The sequence below is a fragment of the Sciurus carolinensis genome, chromosome 7 (assembly GCF_902686445.1).
Source record: "Sciurus carolinensis chromosome 7, mSciCar1.2, whole genome shotgun sequence".
Lineage (NCBI taxonomy): Eukaryota > Metazoa > Chordata > Mammalia > Rodentia > Sciuridae > Sciurus > Sciurus carolinensis.
In genome coordinates this window covers 122744419-122756440 of record NC_062219.1, presented here as the reverse complement: position 1 = coordinate 122756440, position 12022 = coordinate 122744419, and the positions used below count along the sequence as shown (strand labels likewise).

Genomic DNA, 12022 nt, shown 5'->3' with positions numbered 1-12022 from the left:
TTTCCTTACCCCCTTCAGACCCAGAGTTCTCAGTTTCCCTAGAAATTTGTTTCATGTTAGGAATAAAGTTTATTTTGATTAATGTTATTGTTTCCTTAGGCCATCCAAAACAGAACAAGAGAATAGGAAAGAGCTGAAACACCAAGCAAAATTCCACAGAGGAACCTGCCCTACCTCACTAAAAATACTGTGACACTGCTATAGGAAGACCCTCAGATTTTTCCCTAGGAGACTTCATGAGAAAAAGCCACTTAAGAAAGGCCCTAGGAAAACAAAGAAATGAAAAGAGGGGTCAAGAGATGACTTCTCCCCTTAACTAAGAACACCTCAGCCTTAGACAGACACCACAGGAAGGGGCCAGAGAAGTTGAAAGACAAGCCAGGACTGGTGTGAGGCAGGGGCAGAGGGGGAGGGACCAGCTCAGACTGCAGCAGAGGGAGTGGCTGCATCCTTCCCCACCTCAGAGCCATGGGGAGCCCGGGTTCTGGTGGGCAGCCCCTGGCACAGGCTCCCTACACAGTTCTGCTTCTGCCTCTGGGAACAAGCCGCGAAGACCCAGGGGCCCAGAGCTTCTTCCTTTGGGTAAGTATTAGCCCAACAAGAGGTCCCTTTCCCTAGATCTGTCCTTTATATATTTTTTCTGTAATTTCTTATTTTAATTTTTATTTTTACAGACTGTATTTTGATTCATTGTACACAAATGTGGTACAACTTTTCATTCTATGGTTATACACAATGTAGATTCACACCATTCATGTATTAATCATACATATACATGGGGCAATACTGTCTGTCTCATTCTACTATCTTTCCTTCCCCGTCCTTTATATTTCTACTCAACTCCAAGGACCCATAGGTCTTCTCCCTTACTTCCCCTTTCCCTCTAGGTCCTCAGTGGCCAGCGTGGACTCACACTCAGTAACCAGTGAGCCCAAACAGGGGTGAGGGAAAGGGGCCATGGCTGTGGGACAAGTCAGCCTCTGCTTCTTGTCTGACCTAGCTGCAGAGGATGCAGGCTCTGGAGAGAGAGCAGGATGCCCTGTGGCAGGGGCTGGAGCTGCTGGAACATGGCCGTGCCTGGTTTGAATACCATCTGAGGGAGGCACAGCAACAGCAGCTGCATTTGGGAGCCCTTGGTGAGGTAGGGACTGCCCCTGTGTGGTAGGGATGGGGAGGAAGGAGCAGGGAGTAAGTGGACATGGCCTGAGACCACTCTGGAAAGGGGAGAGTTAATGGGTAGGAATCATGAATTAGAGGCAACATTGGAATGACAGGATGCCACCAAGTGTTAGGTCCATGTTCATTGTTTCTGCTGGAGGAGGTTGGTCTGCATTCCATTCAGAGGGACATGATTTGGATCACTCCATGGGGAGTAGGGAGTGGCCTGGGTTATTCCAATAGGGTAGGGATGGATAGGGAGGATCCATAAAGGGCGGGGGGATTGTATTATTTGAGGGGGATGGGGATCTGTACTATCACAGGGATGGAGGTGGATTTTTCCACTGCCTGAAAGGGTACTGAGATGAGGGGATCCATATGAGGAAAGGAATGGCCTATGAAGACAGAAGAGTGGCAGATGGACCTGAAGTTTTCACCATGTTGTCAGCCTCCAATTCCTCCTTTAGAATTTTCTAACAGATTTACACTTGGAGCCTGGCGGCCCCCAGTTAGCCCAAATTCAAAAGGTGAATATCTGTTTGCAGAATCTGATTCAAGGAAAGGTAAGTTTATTGTTTTTAGTTTAAACTTTTGGGAAATTGGAGGAGAGAAGGATATTGTCGGGGTCAGTACCTCATTTAACAGAATTCACAGTGAATCTCACCACCAGTTCTCCCCACATCCATTGAACAAGGCCAGTTCCTGCACCACCCAGAACTGGAAGGAAAGGTCCTGGAAGCAGAACTTGTGGCAGCAACAGGTACTGGGGGTGGGGGACAGAAGCCCTGGCCCCATGGGGTGGGGAGCATATAGATGCTTAGTCTATTTTTCTCTTCTTCTCCAGGAGTTATCAAGGCAGCAAATAGGAATCATCCAGCCCCAGGAGATGGCTCAACTGGGCTGTCCCCAGGGTCAGAGAGGCCCTACCCGTGTGTAAATCTTCCTCAGTCTAGTGAAGGAGGAGGTTTGAGTCAGAACTTCCTCTCCTTATTCTGTCTTCACCTGATAGCCCAATGGCTCCAGTTCTTGGGTCAACAGTGTTCACACATCTTGGTACATATTTATCCTCTGCTCCTAAAAACTTCTGTTTCCTCTTCTTGATGTCTCATGCCCTCACTCTCCCTATATGATATGCAAAAATGATCTTTCTTTGAAATTCCTCAGGGGCGAAGACATGTTCATTGAAACCATCCTTTAGCTTTGAATAGAAAAATAAAATAGAAGCTGCTCCAGAGTTTAAAATAAAAACAACTGTATAAATAACACTTCCTGGTACCTACCTCCTTCCAAAACTAGTCTCTTCCCCATGTATCTTCCCCTCTACCTGGGCCTGGGAGAGCATGACTAAACACACTACAGAGAAAGAGTAACTTTCTCAAAAAAATATGTTTGGTTTGGTTTCCATAAGGGTTAGAGAAAGTGCATTGCCAGAAAATCCATTGCCTTCTATCCCAATCTTGCTGTTTTTTTGTTTTTCGAGTCTAGGTATGGAACCCAGGGCCTTGACCATGCTAGGCAAATGCTGTATCCACTGAGAACACCAAGCTCATGATTTTTAAAGAAAGAAAAGGCCTAATGTAGTAACCTGTGCCTGTAATCCCAGCTACTCAGGAGGCTGAGGTAGTAGGATCACAAGGCCAGCCTGGGCAACTTAGCAAGACCCCGTTAAAATAAAAAATACAAAGGGCTGGGGCACAGTGTTACCTAGTATGCCTGAGACCCTGAATTTAATCCCCAGCAGTGCAAAAGAAAGAGAAGGAACAAAGTCCAGAGAAGGAAAACCTCCATCCCAGCTGGGAGAAATAAAGTCCTGAGGCCTATCTCATGGTCTCACCAGTGGGGTAGATTGAAAAGGTGGAGACTCATCCCTCTAGGTGATGTTTTGTCAGCAGGAGGCAAGGCTTAGCAGGAGTACACCTCCAACTGTGCCCCACCAGGGACTGCCTGCCTTCCCTCCAGCCCTGCCTTGAGTCACCAAAGTGGAAGGATGAAAGACAGGAGTGGCGGTGGTGACGACAGGCCCAGATGAGTAGGCAGGGGCAGAGAGCTGGTCCTGAGGAGAGAGGGAGGGAAGGTCAGGTGTACTAGAGCTTTGTCCAAATTAAGCCTACACTGCTCTCCTCTTGCCCTGCCTCTCCTGAGATAAAAGGTGAAAGCACCTCACCTGCGGGCCTGGGGCCGGAGCCAGCACCAGAAGCCGCAGGAAGGCATGGGTCGGTGGCATTAGGCTGACTTCTTGACCCAAGGCAGTCACAGTCACCATCACTACAGAGTCCGGGGTTGCTGAGTCTGGAACTTCCAGCCACAAGCGTCCCCAGGCGGATTCATTCAGCCCCACTCGAACCCTTGAGAGTGGTTAGCAACATGAGGCTTGAAGCCCCAAGGAAGGCTCCCAGTGGCTGAAAGTCCAGGGGTGAGCCAAGAGCAGGAAAGGGGATGCAGGGACTCTTAGGGCTAATCAGAAGGGTTCAGGGGCAGGATTTGGAATGAAGAGCATGGGGTCACACCCCAAGAACCAACAGGTGGGGTCAGAACCCTGCAGGAGGGTATAGAGGACTTACCTAGAGAGGTTGGAGGTGAGGGTGAAGCTGGGGTTGACAGATATCCTAATATCTAGATCCTGAGGTACTGAGAAGCTGGCGATGCGGAGGCTGAGAGGGGCCTTGCTGCCGGGGGTCAAGAAACCTGGGGGACCACTGAACTGCAGAGAAAGACCAGTAAGGGGGAAAAGTCCCTGAGATCTCTCCAACCCAAGCCCGCACCTTCTCCTGAGGTCTTACCTCCAGAAGCACAGGGGCCACAGTGCAAGGCTGGGGGGCAATTCTGTGCAGGCCCTGACCCCCTCCATCCTGGCCAATGAGCTCCAGGGAGAGAGGTCCGGGGGTGGATAGCAATGTGGGTGGCAGTGAAGCTGTGAGGAGACCTCGCTCTGGGGGTCCTAAGGGCTCCAAGGGCACCTGACCCAGCTTAGCACCCTCTGGAACCCTTCTGAGGATGACATGAGAGAATTGTGGGGGAGAATCCCCAGGGTTACCTCGGGAACCCAGCCCTGTCACTTCTACCAGCAGCTGAGTCTGGAGACCTGAGACAGGAAGGGAAAGAAGGGGAGGTCACATGGGTGTATTATATAAAATTCACAAAGCTATACACTTAGTTATGGCTCTTTATGCAATAAAAATGATGTGTACATATACAAATATGTATCCATGGACATGTATGTGTATATGTACATATGTATACACATATGTATGATTATATGTATGTATATACACACACACACACACATTCACATACATAATGAACTGAGGTTGGGGGCAGACAGGGAATAGATATACCTGCAACAGGCTGAGTCAGAGGGTAAAGGCCAGGGTGGGGCCCATCCTCCATGGGGATACCAAAGTGGAAGAGGAAGTCCAGGGAGGTCTGGGCTGTGGGAGGGCGAAGGCAGTCAGGGACCTTCTTGAGAGAAATGTGCCTGATATTGCTCTCTGAGCCCTGAGTTTCTCCTTCCCTTCCCAAGAACATCTCCCTCCTTACCTTGCACTCTCACCCGAGGGGTGCCCTTAGCTGTGACTTGGATCTCCCAAGTCCCTCTCTGTGGGGGGTCAGTCAGGGTCACCATCCAGAACTGCCCAAAGCAGCGAGTATGCCCCAGAGGACCCACACCTTCTTCTTGGCTCTGGAATACTCCTGGGATGGGGATAATAGATTGTTGTATGAAACAATCCCTGTCCTTTAGCACATGCCCCCTAGTTCTCCATTCTCCATCTAAATTTTTCTCTCTGCCTTGAGCCACACATGGAGTACCAGCAGGGTTCTTGATCCAGAAGCTGCTGATCTCCCCATGCATCCGGACTGTGACCTTCTGAAGTAGTCCATCAACACTGAACACAAGTGGCTTGCCAGGCACTATGACAGGAGGTTCCAGGGGAAGAGTCACCTTGGGGGATGGGCAGGACCAAAACATACGGGAGAAAGTAAGGCATGGAATGAGTGGAAACAAAGAGCAGGAGAAAGGCAGAGACAGAGAGACACCAAGTCACACCAGGAGAAGGGATACTAATGAGGGCACACTTACTATGTTCAACAACAAAGCTGGAAGTGAGAGATTCAGAATGAGGTGACTACTTCTTGTTCGCCCTTAAAAGAGGGAAGGATTTTTTGCAATAGCCCTGAGCTAGGCCATGGTAGAAGGGAAGTTTACCAATTTGAAAGGGCAATGTGGAAGATAGATAGCCATGGAGCTTAGAAGGAAAAGAAAGTTCCTTGTCCACACTTCTGACTGAATGGCAACAAAGCACCCCTTTCTCCTTTGAGAAGTGAGAAGAGGTACCACAGTTCTCAGCTCTGAGCAGAGAGTACCAGGCCCTCTGGCATCTACTTACCAGAGCAGCCATGCTCTCCCCAACAATTGCTGCCACATCCCGAATGTGCTGGTCTTTGGTGAAGATCACCTCTCCTCCTGAGGCCAGGGCCACTGCTTCATATGGTTCAAAACGCACAGGAGATAGGATCTCGCGCCGAGCTCTACCCTGAACCCTCGATGGATCTTCAGTCACCAGGAACGTCACCTGTGGCCAGAAGAGAGTCCAATGCTTGAGGTGTCCAAGGTACCATCTAGTATTATAAATGAGGTTCTATTCTGCTCAAAATTTCTGCAGAATTGATGATTAATGATAAAGTCTTTCTGTGTATATTCTGGATGCTTCCACAGTCTTTTTTTTTGGATGCTGGGGATCGAACCCAGGGCCTTGTGCTTACAAGGCAAGCACTCTACCAACTGAGCTATCTCCCCAGCCCCTTCCACAGTCTTCTAATGATACAACCCTCTGACCCTCAATAGTTAGCTGCCCCTTTGTAACCATCAGGTTTTATGGTAGAGTTTTAGCAACTAGTTTTCCAGTTCTTCAAATAGTTTACTGTGCAGGTTCAAATATGAATTCAGAAGTATTAAGAGTAGGACTATAGTTAAAGGCGTGGCTAACCTGGTCACCTTAGTGTATGGTGTCACCATTGTTATGAGGCTATTGTCATAGGGTCACTCCCATTCTTGGGTGGTTAACACTGAGTCTCTCACCAACTGTGCTCACCCTGCACCGCCGCTCCTGACTCAGGGATTCTACTCGGTTGGTGAGAAAGGCATCCTTGGGGGAGGCATCAGTGAAGACAAAGATGTCTGAAAGTGGAGGTGTGTGCAGCAGGGCTAGCTGGCAGGGAGGAAAAGGGATAGTGTTAAGAATCACAGCAGCAGGGTATTGGCAGAGCCAGGGAGGACAGAGTAGAAAGGAATATGACCCTGGAACCCTGGAGCGAGGCTAGTAGAACTAGACTCTGAAGGGCCTGGGAACAGAGGCTGGGGAGGATTCTAGCTCTATCTCCCTCTGGTGGCAGGGCCTGGAAAAGGCAGGACAAGCAGGAAGGGGAAGAGGAAGGGAAGGGGCAGACCTCCAGGGCAGAGAGGCACATCTCAGGCTCATCTCCACCCCCCAAGGCGTGGATTTCATTGAGTTGCTGCCAGAAGCTGTCAGGATCACTGGTTGTAAACACAGGGCCGAACCCTGGGCAGGAAGAAAGGAAGTTGAGGTGAGTAAGAAAAGAGCTCCCCTCATTCCTACCCTGGCCCACCTCCCCAGTATAGAGGCCTGCTGTGCTCCTGGGGTATTCTTTGCCTAGCATGCAAGAGACCCTGGGTCCAATCCCCAGTAAAAAATAAAGGAAAGCAGGGTTAGGGTTAGGGTTAGGGCACAGTGGCGCACACCTGGAGGGGCTGAGGCAGGAGGATTGCAAGTTCAAAGCCAGCCTCAGCAACTTAGTGAGGTACTAAGCAACTCAGTGAGACCTTGTCTCTAAATAAAATATAAAAAAAGGGCTGAGAATGTGACTTAGTTGTTAAGCAACCCTGAGTTTAATCCCTGGTACTAAAAAAGAATGAACATTATTCCTTTTTATTTATATGACTTCCTATACTCATCAGAGAGAAGGGCAGGGTCAGACAGGGAAAGTGGGTCTCCACTCCCTTAAAATGGTAGCAATTCCTGTGGAATTGCTTTTTTTTTTTTTTTTTTTTTTTTTTTTTGGTATCAGGGATTGAACCTAGGGGTGCTTAATCACCAAGCCATATCTCCCAGCTCTTTTTTATATTTTATTTAGAGACAGGGTCTCCCTGAGTTGCTTAGGACCTCACTAAGTTGCTGAGGCTGGCTTTGAACTTGCAATCTGCTGAGGCTGAACTTGCAGTCCTCCTGCCTCAGTATCCCAAGTTGCTGGGACTACAGGCATGCACTACCATGACCAGCTTTGAGTGAACATTTATGGACATTTTTTATGCCTACATAAAAACTAGGCCCTCAGTGTCCTCATCAGAAAAGTCAGAGAAAATAATAGTACTTACCTCAGAGACTTATTAGGTGGACTAAATTAATTTATTTTATAAATCTTAGAATAGTGCCTGGAGGGCTGGGGAGATAGCTCAGTCGGTAGAGTGCTTGCCTTGCAAGCACAAGGCCCTGGGTTCGATCCCCAGCACCCAAAAAAACAAAACAAAACAAAAATAATAATAATAATAATAGTGCCTGGATATAGTGCTAAAATCTTAATTATTCATTTATTCATACCTTCATCAAACATGTAATAAGTCCCTATTAAATGCTTAAATAAGATTTATAAGACAAAAAGACAAAACTTCCCTTTAGGGAATTTGCAGTTTGAGAGGCATATCTGTATATGTTATATATCTATAATTTTTTTAAGTGATAGGGATTGAACCAAGGGCTTCATGCATGCTGGACAAGTACTCTACCATGTAGCTAAAACCCCAAACCCCCCAGAGATATTTTATTTGATTATTATTTCAACCCTGGGAGTTAGATAAGGTAGGGTTGAAATCCACTTTATGAATGATTAAATTGAGGCCAAGGGAGATTAAATGGCCAGCCCAAGAACACAGTAAGACTGGTGGACCCAGGCCTGATCCGCAGACTTCTAGTTCAGTAGGAAAAAGAATACAATGTAACTGGATATCTCTGATACCTCCCAAAGGAACAGACCCACCAACCCCTCATCTTCATCCCAATCTTTGTCTATAGGAAATGGAGAAATGAAAATGAATTATTAGCAAGAAAGCTGAAGAAGGCAGAGACCATATGCCTAAGCATGGATTACACATTAGACTTATGGAGAGTGTTGCCATTTTGCAAACAGAAGAAGTGGCCACTTGCATTCTATATGCACTCAGGTACCCAGTAGAGGTTCATTCAGGAAGAGTTACCATGAGGCCCACTTCCTCATCAGAGGTCTTTATCCCTTGCCCTGGACTTCCCTTCCCTCCACTGCCCTGGCCAGACCACAGCTACCTGGGTCATGGAAAGGCACCAGGATGTAGTGGACAGGCTCCATGGGACCGCCCTGCCGCTGTTCCACGATGTGGCGAGCTTGGATTTTGGCAGCATTGATCTCCTCACCCATGCTGCCAGTGGTATCCAGGACAAAACTCAGGCTAGAGGCTGGGGTAATGTCCAGTAGCCTGGGGAGCAGGCCAGAAATATAGTGAAGGATCTGCATATTTGTCCCCAAACTCTAGTTTCTCAGTTCTCCCAGGAGCACCAACCCATCAGAGGACCCATCTCTAAGAGGGCACTAACCTGGAGAAACCACTATCTCCCAGGCGGTTTCTCAGGAGTGTGAAGGCCTGGATAGAGGCCAGAAGGGCCAGTTTTGCAGCCTGGAGGTGCAGCATGTGGTGGGGGGAGAATCCTGGGGATGTGCTGTCCTTGTTGATGCCTCCCCGGGGTGGCTGGGAGCTGCTCTGGTCAAAATGGCCCCCATGGCTACATTTCCCTGGGTTGGAAAAAGAGAGCTAGAGGGTAGAGATTTAAAAAAAAAAAAAAAAAAAAAATCCCACTGCCTCCTAAGAAAATTGGGGACTTCTGCCTTGGTATGCCCTCTAACCCCTTACCAAAGCATCAGTAGGAAATTATGGCACTGTAAAAGCAAATCCAGAGTAAACATGGAGGGGTTAATCACATGATAGATCCCCAGATCCCTCCAGTCAGTCTCCCAACACTGCCCACAGGCGAGAGAAAAATCCTGTGAGTGGAGCAAGAAGCTGCTCTGCACCCAAAGATCATGGCCTCTTCAGTGGACCTTCATCCACCCATCCCATTCCCAATAACCTCTCCTAGGAAGTGATGCAATGGCAAATGGGACAAGGGCCTACAGGACTAAGACCCTGTATAAGTGGTCAAAGGAAATTACTTTCTCTCTTTACTTCTGGGGAGTTTTCTTATCTGGTACCTGGAGGTTTCGGGGGATGAGTTCCAAAGTAGCCAGAGGTGAGGAGTGTGAAGCCCAACAAATTCCCAGGGCAGCTGAGCTCCTCACAATCGGTGCAGGTAGGATTGCCCACTGGGAAGAGAGGGAAGAGGCTAGAAACGAAGCCTCAGCCACCCCAGGACTTTTTCCCTGCCACCCAACTTCAGTCTTCACTCTGGGATGGAACAAGGTGAAAGCTCACAGGCACCCTGGCTAGACTTTCTGAACTAAAATCTGGAGTTCAGGGCTGGTAGTGGGACTAGATGTCTGAGACTGGGGCTATGCTAGAAAACTTGGGAAGTATTGGAACCAACTGCATGGGGATTCCGTCTTCTGTGAGCTGTAGTGAGGAAGTAAGCTTATAATGAACAGGAGGCAAATTCTGGGTCCTAGTTTAGCTGGGAGACTGAGCAGGACTATGAGAGGTCATAGGAGCCAGTGAGGGTAGGGGAGCAAGCCACATGAGAGATTAGTCTGAGGTCTGCAGACCTGGTCCTAGCTGTTCTCCCCATGTGACCCTGGTGAAGTCACTTAACTGACCTGGTCTTTAGTTGAACTAGGGGACCTCACAGTTCTTGCAGAGATGAAATCACATAGAATCCTATGTGACCTCAGGATGTGACAAAGGGTGCACTGAGAGATGGTGGCTCTGAGCTCCCACCTTACCACAAGACCATGGCCATACCTTGTGCCAGGCTCCAGAGCTCTTGCCGTGGCCAGAGGAGGTGAGGGTATGGCTGCTGCTCCCCCAGTTCTACCCAGTTGCTGTGACTGTAGAAATCCTGGTTCCCCAGGGAGAAGTGAAGGGGAAACAAGGCACTAGTCTGATCTTGTCATGAAATCCAGCCCTAACGTGCTACTCCTTCAAATTCCCACCCAGAAAATCTCCTCCCACCCCACTACTCCCATCACCCTCCAATGCTCCTCTCTTCATTGCCCAGAACAGAGCTTTGGCCAGGGGGAGTGTCCCAACCCTCTTCCTATCATGGGAGTCTAAGCCAAAAGCCTCTCAGTGGCCCACTGAGTCCTGCACACAGATAAGCTGCTCCCCCTCACCTCTCCCACTTGTTACTATCCTCTCCCTCCCTTTTCTCCAGCCACAGTGGCCCCTCAGGAAGCACTCTGCTGGTTTGGAAAGTAGGTCAGAGCCTCATCCCGCTAGAGTAAGGGAAGACAAGGCATGATTAAGGTCAGACCCCACTGGGAAAGGAAAACTAAAGACCCCTCTGGCCATTCCCCCTACTCTGTTCTCACCTGCAAGGCATGAAGTGCAGCCCCAAGGCGTTGGCGGGCCAATGTGTGGTCAAGGGCTCTAGCCGCCACCAATGTCTCCTGCAAAGCCCCCATCAAGCGGGTGCGTCCCTGACTTAGACGCTCAGCATCAAAGTGAAGGTCAGGGTCATTCCTGGAAGTTGGCAGGAAGTCCTGGGCTGCATTGGCACGGGACACCTCGCCTAACGCTGCTCGGAACCGCCGGGAAGGAGACGCAGGTCCAAAGTAAGCAGCAAAGAGGTCGTCAGCAAGAAGGGTTCGGCCCTGGTAAGAGTGGTAGGGAACAGGGGCTCCAGGGAAGCCCCGAGGACTGGATCATTGCCCACATTGTCAGCATTGTCATTGAAAGCTGGTGTGGATGGAATAATAGAGGGTGCTGGGCCCTAGGAGCGAGTGGGCAGCCTTGGACCTTTCTGAGGAGGAATTCCTAATCTCAGGACCAGGGGAGGTGAGCAGGTGGGGAGATACCAGTGTCCCTTCTCTTAGTGACCAGGGCCCTCAAGGAAGTAGAAGTCCCAGAGAACTGGGGAATCTAGCAGGGATGTGAGGGGCTCCAGGGATGCTCACCAGGTAGTCCTCTAGACGAAGTGGGGGCCGGTCTGGTGGTGGCTGCTCCAGGAAGAGCTGCAGGGTGACGTTGAGTGCAGCTTCCTCTGTCAGGTCCTGATGGGTGACGGAGCCGGGGGCAGCCAGGAGGCTCCAGATGTTGGGAAAGAAGGCAGAAGTAGGGGGCAGAAGCAGCTGTAGCAAAAGCAGCACTGAGGGGCCCTGGTGGGACAGGGGCGCCTCTGCAGAAAGCATGGCTGAGACATGGACCTAGGGAATAGAAGTCTCTCAAGGGAGGAGGAAACAGCAGATCCAATTGTTTGTTTTGGCTATTTGTCTCCAGGGGCACCTGCTTTAGTCGCCTCCTTTCATTTTGCTTCAAATGTCTCTTCTGCTCCAGCCTGGCTCCCCCACTGTCCCTCTCTGTCACCCAGACAACCTGTGGGACTTATCAAACCAATAGGGAGATCACCTGCCATGAAGGGAGTCCAAGGCTCCTTCCCCAGGTTCTCCTCTCCCAGTCCCAGGTCAAGTTCCCAGCCCTGCCCCAGAGACACCCCCATGCATAGGAAGTCAGAATCTCCTCTCAGGCCTCTCCCCTACCTGGTTGCTGGGTCTCCTGGGCAGGACTAGCCTGGGTGTAGTCACAGGGCACTTAGGTCAGAGTTATAATTAACCAGGCCTCCGAGGAGGGGGAGGGAGGCCCCAGGAGATGGGGGCAGAACAGACAGCCCCT

The 12022-nt window shown here is 49.7% G+C and overlaps 2 protein-coding genes across 3 annotated transcripts; one reads left to right on the top strand and one right to left on the bottom strand.

The window, feature by feature from the left end:
• Positions 1-169: 169 nt before the first annotated feature.
• Positions 170-12005, bottom strand: Vwa7 (von Willebrand factor A domain containing 7). Of its 2 annotated transcripts, none has more exons than XR_007109416.1 (17): positions 11308-11546; positions 10723-11004; positions 10154-10250; positions 9451-9561; positions 8799-8994; positions 8511-8680; positions 6604-6716; positions 6249-6365; positions 5544-5729; positions 4966-5098; positions 4696-4848; positions 4494-4586; positions 3939-4240; positions 3720-3859; positions 3323-3503; positions 2993-3211; positions 170-2356 (listed from the first exon to the last, which is right to left on the bottom strand). XR_007109416.1 is itself a non-coding variant. In XM_047557753.1 (17 exons), exons 2-17 carry the CDS (start codon positions 11539-11541, stop codon positions 3044-3046), a joined length of 2676 nt encoding a protein of 891 aa, XP_047413709.1. In that variant the 5' UTR covers positions 11542-11556; positions 11890-12005; the 3' UTR covers positions 173-3043. The 2 variants fall into 2 exon arrangements, 1 of the variants encoding a protein (XP_047413709.1); XM_047557753.1 differs by adding an exon at positions 11890-12005 and having other exon boundaries at positions 173-3211; positions 11308-11556.
• On the top strand, positions 425-2453 carry Sapcd1 (suppressor APC domain containing 1). Its single transcript, XM_047557755.1, has 4 exons — positions 425-582; positions 1001-1141; positions 1626-1721; positions 1829-2453. Exons 1-4 carry the CDS (start codon positions 469-471, stop codon positions 2093-2095), a joined length of 618 nt encoding a protein of 205 aa, XP_047413711.1. The 5' UTR covers positions 425-468; the 3' UTR covers positions 2096-2453.
• Positions 12006-12022: the final 17 nt, after the last annotated feature.

Excerpts from the sequence above, each read along its gene's own strand:
- Sapcd1 (XM_047557755.1), top strand. The coding sequence starts at position 469 with ATGGGGAGCCCGGGTTCTGGTGGGCAGCCCCTGGCACAGGCTCCCTAC. Across the intron at positions 583-1,000 it reads CCCAGAGCTTCTTCCTTTGG|CTGCAGAGGATGCAGGCTCT; the intron begins GTAAGTATTAGC and ends TGTCTGACCTAG. Across the intron at positions 1,142-1,625 it reads ATTTGGGAGCCCTTGGTGAG|AATTTTCTAACAGATTTACA; the intron begins GTAGGGACTGCC and ends TTCCTCCTTTAG.
- Vwa7 (XM_047557753.1), bottom strand. The coding sequence starts at position 11,541 with ATGCTTTCTGCAGAGGCGCCCCTGTCCCACCAGGGCCCCTCAGTGCTG. Across the intron at positions 8,995-9,450 it reads TCATCCCCCGAAACCTCCAG|GGAAATGTAGCCATGGGGGC; the intron begins GTACCAGATAAG and ends TTTCCAACCCAG. Across the intron at positions 3,212-3,322 it reads CTCCGGCCCCAGGCCCGCAG|GACCAGCTCTCTGCCCCTGC; the intron begins GTGAGGTGCTTT and ends CTCTCTCCTCAG.